General features: G+C 43.4%; 1 protein-coding gene across 5 annotated transcripts in view; it reads right to left on the reverse strand.

The window, feature by feature from the left end:
- Window positions 1-5,983: 5,983 nt before the first annotated feature.
- The window catches only part of SLC22A15 (solute carrier family 22 member 15), an 83,888-nt gene continuing 71,204 nt past the window's right edge, over window positions 5,984-18,667 (reverse strand). For 2 of the 5 annotated variants that reach the window (XM_029948451.1, XM_029948450.1), the window contains 4 exons: window positions 12,875-12,995; window positions 10,412-10,484; window positions 7,307-7,495; window positions 5,984-6,983 (listed from right to left, as the gene is read on the reverse strand). In XM_029948451.1, coding sequence (XP_029804311.1) covers window positions 6,897-6,983; window positions 7,307-7,495; window positions 10,412-10,484; window positions 12,875-12,995 — 470 coding nt within the window. In that variant the 3' untranslated portion in view covers window positions 5,984-6,896. Of the gene's footprint in view, window positions 6,984-7,306; window positions 7,496-8,595; window positions 8,787-10,411; window positions 10,485-12,822; window positions 12,996-18,667 lie in introns of those variants that run through there. The other 3 variants (XR_003911989.1, XR_003911990.1, XR_003911991.1) reach the window with 3 other exon arrangements.

The raw sequence follows: 18,667 nt of genomic DNA on the forward strand, positions 1-18,667 counted from the left end.
GAGAGAGAGAGAGAGAGAAAGAGCATGAGCAGGGGAGGAGCAGAGAGAAAGATACAGAATTGGAAGCAGGCTCCAGGCTCTGGCTGTCAGCACAGAGCCTGATATGGGGCTCAAATTCATAAATTGTGAGATCATGACCTAAGCCAAAGTCAGATACTTAACCAACTGAACTACCCAGGCACCCCCAGAAAATGTATTTTCTTTCTTTCTTAAGCAATTTTTATTATTTATTTTTTATAATAGTTTATTGTCAAATTAGTTTCGATATAACACCCAGTGCTTCTCCCCACAAGTGCCCCCCTCCATGACCATCACCCCCTTCCTCCTCTTCCTCCCCCTTCAGCCCTCAGTTTGTTTTAAGTATTCAATAGTCTCTCATGATTTGTGTCCCTCTCTCTCCCCAACTCTCTTTCCCCCTTCCCCTCCCTATGGTCCTATTAGGTTTGTCCTGTTAGACCTATGAGTGCAAACATATGGTATCTGATTCTCGATTAACAATCTAGTTGATGAATGAATTTATGCTTCTAGGAGGATGTAAGTGAATTCCTTTTTCTTTGTGTCTTTAAAATTAGATTTCATGACTCTCCCTCCCCAGTCTAATAGATTTTAAATGATATCTTCATGCTGTTTCAATTTGCATTTCTCTGACCCTCCTGTGAAGTGGAGCATCTTTTCATCTGTACATGGCCTAATTAAAACTGAATTTTTGTAAATTTCCTATTACTTTTCTAATTTTTAGCTTTTTAAAAAAACCTTTAATTTTATTGAAGATCACACATCTAGTAAATGACAAGGCTCTGATTTACACCTAGGCAATCTAACTATAAGATTCTTACTGTTTTGCTTATAATCAGTGAAATGAGGCACATTTTCATTTTATTTAACAATTATTTATTGCTAGGTCATAGAAATACAATTGATTTTTTACATATTGACTATATCCTGTCACTTTGATAAACTCCATACACCTTATATACTTTTTTAGTTGTAGTAGTTTTTTTGTAACTCTTTTAGGTCTATGAGGTAGAAAATGTTCCCTCTCTCTATTTTCTGACTGTGTAGAATTGGTAACATTACTCCCTTAAATACTTGGTAGAATTTACAAGTAAAGCCACCTGGGCCTGGAGCTTTCTCTGTGGAAAGGTTTATAATGATGATTTCAATTTCTTTCATTGATAAAGACTGAATATTCAGGTTACATATTTCTTCTTGGGTGAGAGTCAACAGTTTGTGTCTTTCAAAACATTTCTCCATTTCATCTAAATTGTAGAATTTGTTGGAATAAAGTTGTTCATAATAATGTCTTACCAGCCTATAGGATCTGTTGTGATGTCTATTCTTTTATTCTTTTAAAAAAAAGTGTTTTATGTCTTTATTTTATTGAGAGACAGAGACAGAGCGTGAGCGGGGGAGGGGCAGAGAGGGAGACACAGAATCAGAAACAGGCTCTATGCTCTGAGCTGTCAGCATAGAGCCAGATGCAGGGCTCGAACTCACGGACTGTGAGATCACGACCTGAGCTGAAGTCAGACGCTTAATGGACTGAGCCACCCAGGCGCCCCTATTCTTTTATTCTTGATATTGGTAATTTGCTGCACTTGTTCTTGTATATTCTGAATATTAATCCTTATCTCATACAGAAGTTACAAATATTTTCCCCTAATTTACTGCTTTTCTTTGAACTTTGTGGTGTGTTTAGTTACCTAAAAGGAAAATGTAAATTTAGATGTAATGAATCATACCAATTTTTTTAATGATTTGTGATTTTTCACCTTTTGTCTGAGAAATACATCTAGCCCACAAGGTCTTAAGAAATGTTTCTATATCACTTTCCAATAGTCTTGAAGTTTTGCTTTTTTCCATGTAGGTCTGTAATTCACTTGGAATTTACTTTTAGTAGGGTGAGAAGAAAGGACCTAATTTTATTTTCTTCGATATGGAGACCCAGAGTAGTTTGCTCTTTTCCCATGGACTTGTGATGCTATCTTTAAAAAATGCCAGGATGTTTTACATTCTTGCTCTGGGATCTCTATTATGTTCAGTTGTTCCACTTGCCCATTTCTGCACCAATCCTATAGAGCCTTGATAAGTTTCAATATCTGGGAAATCAGGTCCCTCTGCTTGCTCTTATTTTTCAGGGCTGTGAAGTGTTCAGTGAATATTTTTGAATCTTTACTTTTCCGTACAAACACTAGAATTATTTTGCCACGTTAAACTCTTGTTGTATCTGGGTTCTATCTTGCTCAATCTATGTTCTATCTAAAATCTGGTCCGATTTTAATCAAAGTTGCCCTTGACAGTGATGCTGCCGTAAGTCCCTCAGCAAAACCAGACGCCTCCGTCACCGCGGAGCCCACTGAAAAACCAGCACTTCCCGAGCACGGCCACCGTCACTGCCATCTTCCAAATGCCAGCTGTCGCTGACTGACAGACACTAACTCACACCTAGAAGTATGGCTGCAAGGGACTCTGGGAAGAGTAGATTTTAGCTTTACAACCTCTGCAGTACAGAGCAGTGGACAGTGGGTTTCACACTATGGGTGGCAACCTATTAGTTATGAAATCAATTTGTTGATTTCAATAATTGATTTCTATTAGTGGTATTTTAAAAAATAAAATAGAGCAGAATACAAGTTATCAGTGTGCCTAGCAAGAATAGTTTCTTATTAAGGGTTTATTCTAAGGGTTTATAGTATAAGTATATACTATAGCTATATATATAAAACTTCTATGAAATAATACTTATTTTTATATAAATACATATAAAAATATTTTAAACATTATATACCTATAGATTATATTATACAATTATTATATATATTAAATATATTAACATATATAAATAAGGAATAAGAGAAAGAGAAGAGGAAGAAAGAAAATATATATAAAAATGAAAACATTTCTTATTATGGGTCATGATCAAGAAAGTTTGGAGGCCAAGGTTCCAGGAAGGTGTAGAGACGATGTGTGCTAATAACATCACATCTTCTACACTATCCCTTATTTTGCTGTGAAAGTTTCCCTTTATTCGTCATCTGCTAATAGCTTTTGTTTTGAATAGGTGAATTTTGCCAAACATTTACATATATATTGAGGTCATCGTCAAGTTCTTTCTCTTTTAATATGTGACACAGATGAATTTTCCAACACTGTATTATCTTTGCATCTTTCTCTCTAAAAATATTTTTATAGTTACCTACTGTACCCTAGCTATTGGGCCATGGCTCTCTGAACTTTGCTACAAGCCCTGTTCCATATACCACCCATACTTTCTAGCAGATTCTGTATTTCCGCAGTTTGTCAAAGATGCTACTATACGTCCTGATGCATTCTCTAACAACAAAAAAGGCCTATGCTTTGTGATTCTTTTTTTTTAATGTCTTTTATTTTGAGAGACAGAGAGTGAGTGGGGGGGGGCGGGGGAAGGGCAGAGAGAGAGAGGAGACACAGCATCTGAAGCAGGCTCCAGGCTCCGAGCTGTCAGCACAGAGCCTGACGCGGGGCTTGAACCCACAAAGTGTGAGATCATGACCTGAGCCGAAGTCGGACGCTTAACCAACTGAGCCACCCAGGCGTCCCTGTGATTCTTTATTAAATTAATGAGAAGCCTAAACACCTGCACTTTATTTAGTTAATAAAATCCTTTATAGATACCATTCCAATTTCAGAACTAATGATCTAATAAGAATTTATAATGGAGAACTACGTCCTACTAGAGAGCTGTATTTTATTTCTGATATGCTACTGACAGTTATATCCATGTTTTTGTTAAGAATATAAATCTACTAACATTATCTTCACCAACTTGACCTCCACAAAAATACCTGGCTGGATTATATTCACGTAAGTAGTGTCCCAGTCATGCTCATGTGCTTTTTGGTTGTACTGTGTTTATTTGCTCATTTAAAAATTGTTTTAACATTTATTTCTGAGAGACAGATAGAGAATGGGGGAGGAGCAGAGAGAGAGGGGGACACAGAGTCTGAAGCAGGCTCTAGGATCTAAGCTGTCAGCACAGAGTCCAATGTGGTGCTCGAACCCACGAACTGTGAGATCATGACCTGAGCTGAAATTGGACGCTCAACCAACTGAGCCACCCAGGCGCCCCTATTAGTTCAGTTTTAAATGCTAAAGAATGTCTATATTGCTCAAAAGTAGCCAAATGACATATACTGCATTTTCAACGGGCAGTGGCTTTCACTCACCAAATCAGGAAACTAAAACACAATTTGTTTTAACACATCAGTGTGGTACCAAGGTTCTGGACCAGCTGTTCTAAGACCTTTGACCTTTCAGTGTCTTCCATTTCTCTTGCTGCTTGTGAGGAGAAAAGATATTTGATTTTGAATGCAATAAAGACATTTTAAGGATGCTTTTTACAAATCACCTGCAGAAACAAAATGTGTAACCTTTCTGACAATTTAATCAACATGAATACACACACTGTACATTCTTCAACAATTAATATCAAAAGAAAAAATATCTGATTTTATAAAAGGCAGTAGAGTGAAAAAACAGTAATTATTACTAAACTTCCTCAGAAGACCATCTAGAAAGAAATGACTCTCTAATTAGTGACACCACTGATGTGAGCAGCTGACAGCCTGTCCAGCCTTCTTAAGCAACATGTGTTCAAACTGTGTATCCCCCTTCCCCTCTGCCACCTCATAGCTGGAAAAAGAGGGTGCCCCAGGATGGAGCTAATCGAACCCCTTTATTTAGCCAGAGTCAGAGGGAACCCCAGTGCCAACTGAGAGATGGATTCCCAACTGGCCTTCACTTAGAACAAAGCCATCATGTCTGCAGTCTCCGGTTGTTGGGTCTATGAGGGATAGATTTTTTTTAACTTCGAGTTTCCCAATTCTCTATAATGGGATGTATTACTCTTCTAAGGCAAAGGCCATTCTGACTGACCAAAGGGAACATATATGCTAGATCAGTGTTTTGGTTTTAGTGCCCGAGCATTAAGAAGAGCTTCTAAGTGTCCTTGTGAGCCCCTCCTCTCTTCCTCTCTTGGGGGTGGGCAGCGTCTCCGTTGGACAAGATAAAGACCAGTAGGATTCCACAGTTTGGGTCAGATTTGCCTGGGATTTATAAAAATTGATACACCAGGAAGTTCCATGGTTTTCTGGATGGCGAGGAACAGTAACATTTATGAGGTCCTTACTAGGACCATATTCTTCTGGGCACAGCAGAGACAAACGAACAGCAGTGAAGATGGCCTTTATTTATGAAGAACTCAAAACATGATCAAGGGCATGAGGGACAGAAAAATACCTTACCACAAAGGTGAAGGCGAACATAGTGCAAACCAAGGGGTTAATGCGGAAGAGGGTGGGGAAAGTGTCAGAGCCCACTGGGGGCGATGCCTCCAAGATTTCCAGAAGCAGTCATGACGACGTCTTCTCTTTCCTTTCAATGCAATTCCCTTTTCTCCAAGAGCTAGTAGAAAGGGAAATTCTGAAGACACGAAAAAGCTCCCTAGTTGGGAAACTGACCTGATGCAGTGCTGAGCAAGTCTGTTGACTCCAGGTCAGCACTCCTGTTTGAGACAGCACGCAAGTTTCAAGGGAATGATTTTAGAAAACTAAGTGTGACTGATTTATTTGAAAGTTGGCAGTACTTCCCAGAAAACCAACATTTCCTACAAAATTACTTGCTTTCCACTCTGACTAAACAGGCAGAGACCATCTGGAACCAGAAACGTTCAAGCTCTTAAAGGTTGCCCAAGTCCCTCATTGCACAATGTCGAAAATAGAACAAAAAACTGTGAAAGGTTAGATTTTTTTTCTTCCTTATAAAAATGGCCCCCTTACCCCCCCAACATCCAAGTGCTCAACATGTCACTTAAAAATTTTTTGTTTATTTATTTTTGAGAGAAACAGAGCATGAGCGTGGGAGGGACAGAGAGAGAGGGAGACACAGAATCTGAAGCAAACTCTGGGCTCTGATCTGTCAGCATAGAGCCCAACACGGGGCTCAAACTCACAGACTGCGAGATCATGACCTGAGCCGAAGTCAGACGCTTAAGCCACGGAGTCACCCAGGCGCCCCTCAACATGTCACTTTTTAACGGTCCTCCACCTGTAAAAAGCTTCCTCACTTGCTGACACAGTTCTGAATAACTGCCGGTATTAGAACCTGAGAAGGATTTTTCCTGGAGGTGCACACAAGTCGGAACTGAAGAAATGACCCAAATTGAGTGTCAAAGGGAGTAACCGGGCAGCTTCAGCCACGCCTTTGGCTCTGAGAAAATCCCTTCAGTACAGTTGGCTTTTTCTGGTGGACTGACTGTGGGACTAACGGCACAAGGAGTTCACGCCAATCATTAGCCTGGGAACCAAGCTGAGGGACCCAGTTAGGGGTCTCAGGCCACACACAGTAAAGTCAACTACTAACACCAATCTGCCTCAAGAGAGTCCTGGTGAGTGAGGCACAAAAGATAAGGGGTAGACGTCAAATATGGTATTAACATGAAATCTAAAGGTTTATCTTATCCCACTAACTGGTGAGAAGAAATCTTACACATCTGCCTTTAGGTCATGAAGAAGGATGAGGAAGCAATCAGACTTCCAGAAACAAACGAGCTTTCCACTCCGGCTTGTGGATGTGAGCTACCTGGCTGGCAGGCAAGGCTGTGAACTGAACTTGAATTCCGGACAGACCCAAGTCAACTACCGTCCCCCCAGTACGGTGATGTTTCCCTCCGGTGATCTCTTCCGGTCTCTGTCTTCCTTCGTGCCTGAGAACAAGGAGTCCATGCTGACACCTTCCATGGACATTTAAGCCTCTATTTCGACAAGTCTCTGAAGTTTCCCAGAAGAGCCGACTTCGCCAGAGGCAAGGAGATCATCTGCTAGTGCGGAGACGTGGGAGGGGTGGGAGGGGTCGGCTCTTCACTTAATCATCTGGGTTTCTTCATCTGCATCGAAAAACTCCTCTTCCTCGCTGTCACTCCCTAAAGCGTTCTCCTTGTCCTCAGACTGAAACGGGAAAGGAGACCGAGGGCAGTCAAGTAGCGCTATGACATTTCTAAAATGGAAATTAATTGTCTAGCATTCAACAGACAGATATATTTTTAGGACATCTAGTTCCCCTAAGAATCGGCCCTGACGTGTTCTACGAAAGTGAGTGTGTCACCGGCCATCTTTATGTCTCTCAAAAACTCAGCTCTTAATCCCACCTTTGTTTTCCAGCAGTTTTGCTTAGTTCTATTAAATCTAACCAGAACATTCTTCTTTTTCTTTTTCCAGAACTATCATCATCCAAGTGGTACATCTGAATGATAAAGAAAAACTGCCCCTACCTGTGGGGGATCCAAGGTCTGTAAAGATAACGCTTCTTCCCCCAGTCTCCGATATGAATACGCTTGAAGGTCAGAAAATGTCTCTAGCAATGGGCTGTTAAGGGTTTCGGGCAATAACAAACTCAGGAGGCCCGAAGCCAGGCCGGTGGCTCCAAAGACAATGAAGGGTAAGGACCACTGCACATATTTCTGTGGGGGCAGAGAGTAGAACAAAAACATACGAAAACTCAGTATTCATTTCCCAGCACACGATATCAGCAGTTTTATGACCAAGGAACCGCCACATCTACCCTCCAACTCATGCCTCCCCCCTAGAACACACCGTAAGGCACCGGTCTGCCCATCGAGAGTTACCCCGGAAGACCGCTGAGTGGTCGCTCAGGCAGGCACAAGTGGGGGCGAGAACATAAACAGGCCACAGAGGTGTGCAGATCGGAAGCAGTGGGGTGGAGACGGCTTTCGCTCCAGGAGACTCACTTATAACACGGGGCTCTGCACATGCTCTTCGCTGGGGAGACTCCCCAAATCCTTGCTCAGGATGAACCTCCAAGTTCTCAACCCTGAAATCGGCCACACGAGCTGACGCAGGCTCACTCATTCACTTAGCACCACAACCAGGGGTTGAAGGTGTCGACACCCCGAAAAGAAAAAGAGAAGCCTGGAGAAGCTAGCACACCCACGTAGTCTGGAAACTCCCTGACCTGAACACAGTAATTCAAGCACTGCTTCAGAGACATTCTTGGGGATATTTACAGAGTTTCTTTAAACACAAGCAGGTTCGGGGTGCCCAGGTGGCTCACTCAGCCTGGGTGGCTCAGTCGGTTAAGCATCCGACTTCAGCACAGGTCATGATCTATGGTTCCTGAGTTCGAGCTCTGCGTCAGGCTCTGTGCTGACAGCTCTGAGCCTGGAGCCTGCTTCGGATTCTGTGTCTCCCTCTCTCTCTGCCCCACTCCAACTTGCACTCTGTCTCTATCTCTCAAAAATGAATAAACATTAAAAAAAAATTAAACACAAACAGGTTCAAAGATAACACAGAGAACTATCTCTGTGGGCTGCTGCTCTGGGGCCTTTCTGAGCGGATTAACACTCTTAAATTCCTGCACAGGACTGGGTTAGTGTGATCACCTCATTTGGGCTTCCGAACTCTGGGTAGGACCATTACTAGTTAGGATCTCCTCTCGGAGAGTAAGTTCCTGACTTTTCAGAAGTAAAGAGATGGTGGAGATGACGGAGAAGTGGGCAGGGAGGACTGGAGAGGATGGGGAGCGGGGAGGGGCGAGTCCCACCTCTGGCCGCGCACGTGGCAACACGGCTCCAACACTGTGGGTATGTTGCTGAGTCAAGGGGGACACAACACTCTGACCTCTTCTCAACTGAGCGGGAATCAGGAGACACAGAGTGCTGGGTTTTCTAATGCTCTAGGAGGGCCGTCCAAAGTCGGAGAGCTCTGGAGACAAACCTCTGACGTCAGACACGTCTTGCAGAATGGAGCCAATCCATATGAGAGGAGGGTCATGTAACATGAAATTAAGCATGAAACATGGAAAGAGATGCTCATGAAAAGGAAGTGAACTCAGAAAAAGAAAGGCATTTCCAAGACATCCTCCTGTACTGGTGAGACAGGGAAACCAAAGGGACCTTTTGAGATTAAAAAAAAAAAAAAAAAAAAAGCTGTTTTTTAGCTTTGCTGCTTTGCCCGTTTCTCTTCTTGCTAGGACCCGCACCCTCACCCCCACGTGCCACATGCCTTGTAAAGTGAACAGCCTATGTCCTGGTCAGGGACAAGGGGTTCACGATTTCTCTAGAACAGTTAACATGTACGGCAGGGGCGAGTGAGAATGACCAGAGGAAGCTATCGCATGCGTATTCCAGACCCTGCAGTAGGTCCGGCTCCAAGGAGTAACACGTGGTCCCTCACCTTTGTTCTAACCAGTTCCTGGATCCCTGAGAGGCCACGGCCCCCAGGCCCCCGTCCTCAAGAAAAACCCTGACCCTGAACAAAGACGAGACTCTCTCCTTTCCTTCCTGAGCCTCTCGGACACTCACTCTGTGTGTGTCTGCTCTCTGTGTATCTTCAGTAAACTCTGCTTTCACCTCCCTCGGGCTCATGTTTGGTTTTCATCCTGCGTGAAGCCAAGAACCCTCTGGCCTGGGCGTGCGGGAAACCCTCCAGGGCCGCAGACCTGGGCTGCCAGCGTTGCTGAGAGTGGAGAGAAGACCTGCCCAAGTGAGGAAGAGTCATCCACCCACCAAATCTAGGCAGCCTCCGCCGAGCCCTGGCTGGGAAGGCCTCGCGTCACACCAAGCGCAGACGCGCAAGGGGGCTCCGTGGACTCTGCCACAGAACCTGAACATCTCAAGACTGGAAGGATTCTCAAGGCTGCCATTTAGTCTATCCCCTTTCTTTTGACTACGAAATTTAGAAAATGCTAGAAACTTTAACTAGACACACTGCTAGGCCATATTTCCTAATTTTCTTTTTAATTTTTTAATGTTTATTTAGTTTTGAGACAAGAGTGCATATGGGTAAGGGCAGAAAGAGAAGGAGACACAGAATCCGAAGCAAGCTCCAGGCTCTGAGCTGTCAGCACAGAGCCCCATGCAGGGCTCAAATCCATAGACTAGAAGATCGCGACCCAAGCCGAATTTGGACGCTTAACCTACTGAGCCAACCAGGCGCCCCTAATTTTCTTTTCTAAGTGGTATGCCATTGGGCAAGTTACTGTTTCTGCTGAGTTTCTCAAGTTCAACCGAGGGTAACGATAATGCCTGCCTCACAGGGCTACTGTGAACATTCCATGACGTACGATATGCTGAAGCGCTCAGTGCAGAGCTCAGCCCGCGGCCGAAGGTTAAGAAATAGTCGCTGACTAAGCTATGAGTGCAGACAGGAAGGCGCAAGCTGGCCTTCGCCAGCTCTCCAGTGAGGAGTCCCTCGGCCCTGAGGGATCCGTAACCTAAAGGGTCCTTAATCTAAAAGATGCAGGGTTCACACAAGCCGATCGTAAGTGGCAGCTGTTCATTTACCACCTTCTACTCCAAAGCACCAGCATTTCTGAGGCAGAGAATCAAGAAACACAAAACTAGGAGGGGCAGACTAACCAGTGAGGGGACGAAGGGAGCGATAATCCCACCGACTCGGGAGAACATGGAACAGGTTCCAAGCCCAACGTTCCTGAAAGAAATAGAAAAGGGAGGGGGTCAGTAAATTCTGGGTGGAGTTTAGAGACGCTGTAGGGCAGCAGACCTACAGTAATGAGTGCCAAAATGGAGGCGGCACAGGCTGCTGCAGACAGTGCTGCCTCCTGGAACATGCCGAGGCACTGGGAATATCCTATAACTGCACTGTCCAGTACGGAAGCTGCTAGAAGCCTGCGGCTAGGAGCACTTGAAACATGGCTAGTGAGAATGAGGAACTGGGTTGTTTTTTTTTTAAATGTATTTGTTTTTGAAGGAGAGGGAAAGACAGAGCATGCACTGGGGAGGAGCAGAGAGAGAGGGAGACAGAGTCCTAAGCGGCCTCCAGGCTCTGAGCTGCCAGCACAGAGCCCAGTGCGGGGCTCGAACTTACAAACCAGGAGATCAGGACCTGAGCCTAAATCAAGAATCAGAAACTTGGGGTGCCTGGGTGGCTCAGTTGGTTAAGTGTCCGGCTTCGGCTCAGGTCCTGGTCTCACAGTTCGTGGGTTTGAGCCCTACGTTGGGCTCTGTGCTGACAGCTAGCTCAGAGCCTGGAGCCTGTCTTCGAATTCTGTGTCTCCCTCTCTCTCTGACCCTCCCCTGCTCGCGCTGCCTCTCTCTGTCTCTCAAAAATAGATAAAAAACATTTTTAAAAAATCAGAAGTTTAATGGACTGAGCCACCCAGGTGCCAAAATGGGTTTATTATTTTTTTTTTAATGTAAAGTTTATTTATTTATTTAATTTTTGAGACAGAGACAGTGTGCACAGGGGAGAGGCAGAGAGAGAAGGAGACAGTCCAAAGCAGGCTCAAGGTGTCAGCACAGAGCCTGATGCGGGGCTCGAACTCATGAGCCACAAAATCATGACCTGAGCCAAACTCAGATGTTTCACCGACTGGGCCATCCAGGCGCCCTGAGGAACTAGATTTTTAATTTATTTCACTTAAATTGATTTAAATTTAAATAGCCTCATGAGGCTAGTAACTACCACACTGGACAGTACAGTTACTATAGAGGCTGGTACAGAAATGATCATATAAATATTCTTGTCAAACCTTTTCATGGGGTTTTGTGTGTGAGGTTTCCTATGAATTAACACAGCCATGGAGGGCAGGGGCTCTAGGATCTGAGACGTTTGCCCATTTACTTATAGTCAATAACTGGCGATTACAGGGTCAGGCATATAAATAGGAATTGACTGAGCACATATTCTTGGGAAACCAGGAGCATGATGATTGTGAGGTCTGCAGACACGCAAGAGGGGGCGGGGGTCAGAACGAGAAGGGTTACAGGTAGGGGGGCCATCCATCACCCTCTCACCCACTAGTTGTTAGTAAGGCCCATACTTGCTGCCAGAAGTGTCCCCATTTGAACAAAATGGTCATCCTAATTTTATAGCCAGCAGGCAGAGAGAAAAGGTCAGAGGAATAGTTAGGAAATGACTAGTCAATTACAGGCAATCTGGGGAAAACTGGGCAAAAAGGGACCTTAAACTAATAAGCAGAAAGGACTGTTAAGTTTGTATGGATGCAGGAAAAACAAAAAAGCTCCTCAAAAGCACTGGGGAAGGGCTGAGCTAGGGAGCACCCGCTGGGCACACAGAGGTGATTCTGGGAAGACGAAGCTGGGTCCCTGCCCTTCAAATTGGGGTGTGTGTTTTGTTCTCAGACTTCTTTTATGAGGGGAAACTTCAGATAGAATATGTTGTTTCTGACATAAGCATGTCCTACTCGTTAGACTCCACATTTAACAACTAATATGTAAACCTCATTTTCACCTATTACTATACGGAATTATCTTTTTTAACTTTATTTATTTATTTTGAGAGGGAGAGAGAGAGAGAGGATGCGAGCTAGGGAGGGGCAGAGAGAGAATCCCAAGCAGGCTCTGCACTGTCAGTGTGGAGCCCAACGTGGGTCTCAAACTCATGAACTGTTGGAGGATGACCTGACTGAAAATCAAGAGTCAGATGCTCAACCATCTGAGCCACCCAGGTGCCCCTGGAATTATCTTTTTAAAAATGTGTGTATTTTGTGTTAAAATGAAGGTTCTGGGAGAACAGGGACTTGGTCCCCTAGTCTGTCTGTGCCTGACAGAAGATGGGTGACTGAATGAATCAAGTCTGCAGAAACAAAAATGGCATCCGTGTTCTATCTGGGTGAGTGTAGAGTACTTCTCTCCCGATTTACACGAGGGAGTGTGGACCAAAATACAGCTACGCTTTCCTCAGCCAGGTGGGCAAAGTGCGGTCTACACAGTTTCTGGGCTTGCAGCTGCTCGCTCAATTGTTGCTGCCCCCACTAGCTACGCTCCCGGTGGAATGAGAAGCATACCTCTGCTGATGCGAGCATCTAGGGCGAAACATGCGGGGTGTGTGAGGCGCACCTGATGACCGTGGGGTACAGCTCGGACGTGTAGATGTACACCACGTTAAAGGCAGCACTGATCGTCAGCTTCCCCAGCAAAGACAAGGAATGGCTGTTCACCACTGCAAACACACCTGTGTCTGAGGACGACAAGGGTTAACAGCTGTGAGGTCCTTCTGGGAGAAACATCCCTTTCAATGACATTTAATTCTGGAGCCACAGGCACTCATATGATCTCAAACAGTGAGGAGGCAGTATAACTGAATACGTGTCAGACGGTTTAGTGAGCACACGCAACACACACACGAGTCTTCTGTGTCGTGGCCCTCCCTGTGAAGGCTTCCGCAATGGCGGTCATTATGGGCGGTTCAACTTGCTCTCTCTTCCATGGCAGAGCTCTTGGAATACTTCAGTAGGGCAGAAAAGCAAGCTTCGTGCGGATCCTAAGTCTCATCCAGCATGGGGGCTACTCGCCTCTCCTTCCCAACCCTGTTCCACAACCAGTGATGCGAAATGGTAGTTAGCACGTGCTAACCTCCGCCTCGGCATGTGCGGAGGAAGTCTGACAGATAGGAGACAGAGGGAAGGTCCTGAAGACCTCCTCTCCGCAGGTTGTTGGAAGATAAGGAAAAATCCCATTAAATTACAATCAGAAGGTATAAAACATTACTGTTCTTTAAAGAACAAGACTCTAAATGTGGAGCCACTTCTAATCTTTCTTCCTCCCCAACCTCTTACTTGAATTACTAATCACTAATGATATTGCAATTACTTAATGTAACATTTTTATATAAAATGCAAAAAATACATTTTATGGCAGTTCATTTCCTTATCAAAAATACTATCAGGGGCACTGAGAGAGCTCAGTTGGTTAAGCCTCTAACTCTTGGTTTTGGCTCAGGTCATGATCTTGCAGCTTTGTGGGTTTGAGCCCTGCATGGGGCTCTGTGCTGACAGTGCAGAGTCTGCTTTGGATTCTCTCTCTCCCTCCATCTCTGCCCATCCTCAACTCGGGCTCGCTCTCTCAAAATAAATAAACAAACTTAAGCAAAAAAACTTTTGGGGTGCCTGGATGGCTCAGTTCGGCTCAGGTCATGATCCCATAGTTCGTGAGTTCAAGCCCTGTGTCGGGCTCTGTGCTGGAGCCTAGAGCCTGCTTTAGATTCTGTGTCTCCCTCTTTCTGTCCCTCCCCTGCTTGTACTCTGTCAGTCTCTCTCTCCCTCTCTCTCTCTCTCTCTCTCTCTCTCTCTCTCAAAAAAAAAAAAACCAGTAAAAAAAATTAAAGAAAAATACTATCAATTATCTCATGGTTCTTTCCTTTATTAACATCATTCTCTCTGGGATCTTACAATGTAATTATTCTCTTTCAAACACATTTAACCTCTCCCTTCCATAACTCACTTGTCTCTGCTTTCAAAATAACAATTTCTCCTTGTGAGGAAAAAAAAAATCCCACCGACTCAGTTGTACTTTTCCCCTTTGCCAGCAAACATCTTCACTGACTGAGCAACTCTCTATTGCCCTGTATGTACCTTCCCTGTAGCTCACTGCGTTCTGACTTCGAACAGCACCCTCTCCTGAAAGTCCTACTCTTAAAGGTCAACAGTGGAGTCCTAATCACCAACGTAATTGCCTCACATTACCCTTGACATTTCTGCCAACTAGAATACACTTGTCCCCCTCCTTGGGACAGCCTGCAGGGCTCACCGAAACCACTCCACCCTTAAATAACGCAAAAGCAATATCCCTTCCTCCCTTTGACCTCCACTGTCCCTATTTCCTGATCCATTAAACTGGAAAAGATGTATGCTGCAGACACACTTCTGTAGTTGCTTACTGTCCCATCTTGTCTGCCCCAAATATATTTTGAGTTACTCCAGGCGAAGGCTGGCATCCTGCTGTCCCTCACGGCATACCGATTCCATACAATACTCAGCCGTGCTCGCCAAGTATCTGTAGGACAGCTAAGCAGAGGGACTACAATAGATACTGATTTAGTGAAAAGAATCTGCGTTCAGGTTCTTTCAACATCTGAGAAGGGGGTGATTTAAACATACCATCCTAAAGTATGATTTACCTTCCCTGCTTGAGGATGAAAGAAATCTTCATCTACTTCAAAGATGGCGTCCCGAAGACTGTGGTCCAGGCACTGCCAAGCCTGACCATCTGGGGCTTTCTCCTCCTCTGCCAGGTTATTTGGAAGAACATGCTAGCTCTTTTAAGGACCGAATATATTATTTTAAGCCATGAGGTGCTTCTGGAAAAAGAACTACACCTCTCCGCACTTCCCCCAAGATGCAAGTCCGTACAATCTCTTTGATTAAACCACTAATAAGGGCAATTCATCAATTATTTTAAAGAAAACTTAGTGTGTCAAGAAAAGGTATTTGGTGGCTCTGAAGCAAGCAGAAATACGCAATTTGCTTTACTGCAAATGATCTCTGGGACTGTTTCCAATCCATGTAGGAGGGCGTCTTTCACAACTGTATAGTGACATTCTAACCTCTTTAACAACAGGTCAGGGGGTCACCATCCTGAAAACTGAATTCTAATGGCACATTGCAGGAGACTTTTATCTAGACACGCACAGGATCCAAAGCTGGAAGAAGTCTTTTTGCGTGATGCTCAGGACACTTTCAGCTGTAACGCATTTATGTGGGGCTTGGCTCCCGTCACGTACCCACACGGTGCTTGCAGCAGCCCCACACCCCAGCAGATGCCTGAAACTTCTCTTGTCTGTCCCTGCCAAGGGAGTCTGCAGTCAACACTCGAATCTGAGGGGAATTCACGTTAACCCAAGGTAGCCCATGTCAATTTCAGACAGCTCTGTTTATTAGAAAATTCCTCATCTGATAAAGGGTTAGTAGTCAAAATCTACAAAGAACTTACCAAACTCAACACCCAAAAACCAAATAATCCAGTGAAGAAATTGGTAGAAAACATGCATAGATACTATTCCAATGAACACATCCAGATGGCACACAGACACATGAAAAGATGCTCAACATCACTCACCATTAGGGAAATACAAATCAAAACCACAATGAGATACCACCTCACACCTGTCAGAATGGCTAAAATTATCAACTCAGGAAACAACAGATGATGGTGAGGATGCAGAGAAAGGGAACACTTTTGCACTGCTGGTGGGAATGCAAACTGGTGCAGCCACTCTGGAAAACAGTATGGACGGTCCTTAAAAAATTAAAAACAGAACTACCCTATGACCCAATAATTGCACTACTAGCTATTTATCCAAAGGATACAAAAATGCTGATTCAAAGAGGCACATGTACCCCAGAGTTCATAGCAGCACTATCAACAACAGCCAAATTATGGAAAGAGCCCAAATGTCCATTGACTGATGAATGGATAGAGAAGATGTGGTTTATGTATACAATGGAGTACTGCTTAGCAATGAAAAAGAATGCAATCTTGCCATTTGCAACAATGTGGATAGAACTAGAGTGTATTATGCTAAGCAAAATAAGTCAGTCAGAAAAAGACAAATATCATATGATTTCACTCTTTTGTGGAATTTGAGAAACTTGACAATGAACATAGGAGAAGGGAAGGAAAAATAAGATAAAAACAGAGATCCAGGCAAACCTTTAGAGACCCTTAAATACATAAACTAGGGGCTGTTGGAGGGGAGGTGGGTGGGGGATGAGTTAAATGAGGGATGGCTGTTAAGGAGGGCACTTTTGGAGATGAGCACTGGGTTCTATTCCTGAAGCCAAGACTATACTATATGTTAACTAACTTGAATTTAAATTAAAAAAAATTATTTCTTATCCTTTTTTTTAAGTTTGTTTATTTTAAGAGAGAGAGAAAGGGAGGAGCAGAGAGAGAGGTAGAGAGAATACCAAGCAGGCTCCATGCTGTCAGCACAGAGCCCGACATGGGGCTTGAACTCACAAACTGTGAGATTAGGACCTGAGTTGAAATCAAGAGTTGGAGGCTTAACTGACTGAGCCATGCAAGCACTCCTCTTATCCTTTTTGAGACTCCTTCCTGGGGAGCTTCTAGACTCTTGGGTCATCCAGAATCAATATTTAGGAATGCTTTGTAGCCACTGTGCTAAATCCTTTGATTCTTGACTTTGGTTCTTTATCTGAAAATAAAATCAGATATTACTACCTATTATCAGTGAATATCCAAAGTGACTCTTAAGAAAAAAGAGTGACTTAAAAAGGAAAATGAAACTCAATTATCTTTGGTGGGGGAGACGGTCATTCTGAATACATGTGTATCCTTCAAAGCACTGAGTTCAAGAGGTTATCCATTTTTTTCCAATGATGCAGTTATACAAACATCATTTTTGGAACTAGCTATCTACCAGTTTTCTTAGATCCCATTTGAGGTCATCAGAACAAAAAGCAGAAACACAGATTTGCACAAAGGCTTTGATGCAGATGTTCATAGTAGGTTTGTGAATAATAGCCCCACACTGGAAGGAACCCAATACCCACCATCTGAAGAATATACCACACTATGGTATATTCATACAGTGACATGCTACTCAACAATTACAACAAAAAGATTGAACTGTGACCTACTAATACCCACAGTGTGCTGAAGACAGTTTGATTTGGGGAGAACTGACACCTTAAACAATATTTTCGAACCCTTAGTATGAAAATCTTTTCATTTATTTTATTATTATTATCACCATCAATTCATTTCTGTAGTCTCTTTGATTTCTCTCATCAACATTTTATATTTTATAGTTTCTATAGGCCTGAAACATATTTTGTAAAACGTATCTCTAAATACATCATATTTTTAATTTCTTATAAATGGTATTGTTTTCTTTTAATTTTATTTTTTCTAAATTTATTTATTGAATTAAGTAATCTCTACCCAATGTGGAACTCAAACTCATGATCCCGAGATCAAGCGTTGCATGCTCTACCAACTGAGCCAGCCAGGCACCCCTCTTTCATTTAAAAATTCTTTTATGGGGACCAGGCAAGATGGTGGAGTTCTGTACATCCCACCTGCATCTCTCAAACAAAGAAGGGGTGAGGCCGAAGGACTTTGAACTGCAAGAGTCTGGGAAGAAAAGAGACGGAGTCCACTAAGAAGACAGCCTCATAGGGCTATCTCAAGAAACAAGCCAAAGTACACATGGTGGAGAGTCCCAAATATAATCATGAGTAGAAAAATAAAATAACCCAATTCTCGACAAAAGAGACCAAGGGATACCATTAAATGAACACTTCCTGAACGGACAGGCCCTGGACAGTCTATGAGCCTCCATTAACATAGCAGTACTTGCAGGTGCAGAATGCATAACAAGCTTTTAAAACTTACAAGAGACAGAAAACTAACCAAAATGAGGAAACAGAAGAACTCTCCTCTAAAGAAATTCCAGGAAGAAGTGACAGCTAAAGAACTGGTCAAAAAAGATAGAAGCAACATAACTGACCAAGAATTTAGAACAATAGTCATAAAATTAATTGCTGGGCTTGAAACACCAGAGATGCTACTGCTACAAAGATTATGGACCTTAAAAATAGTTGTGATGAATTAAAAAATGCTATAAATGAGTTGCATAATAAAATGGAGGCGGCCACTGCAAGGATTGAAGATGCAGAGAGGAGAATAGGTAAATTAGAAGATACAATTATAGAAAAAGAGGAAGCCAAGAAAAAGAGAGATAAATTGATCCAGGAGCATGAAAGGAGAATTTGAGAACTAACTGAAGCAATCATGGAAGAAGAGAGAGAGAAAGGGGCTGAAGAAGTACTTGAATAAATTATAGCCAAGAACTTCCCCAATCTGGGGGAGGAAACAGACATTGAAATC

This window comes from Suricata suricatta, chromosome 8 (assembly GCF_006229205.1).
Source record: "Suricata suricatta isolate VVHF042 chromosome 8, meerkat_22Aug2017_6uvM2_HiC, whole genome shotgun sequence".
Classification (NCBI taxonomy): domain Eukaryota; kingdom Metazoa; phylum Chordata; class Mammalia; order Carnivora; family Herpestidae; genus Suricata; species Suricata suricatta.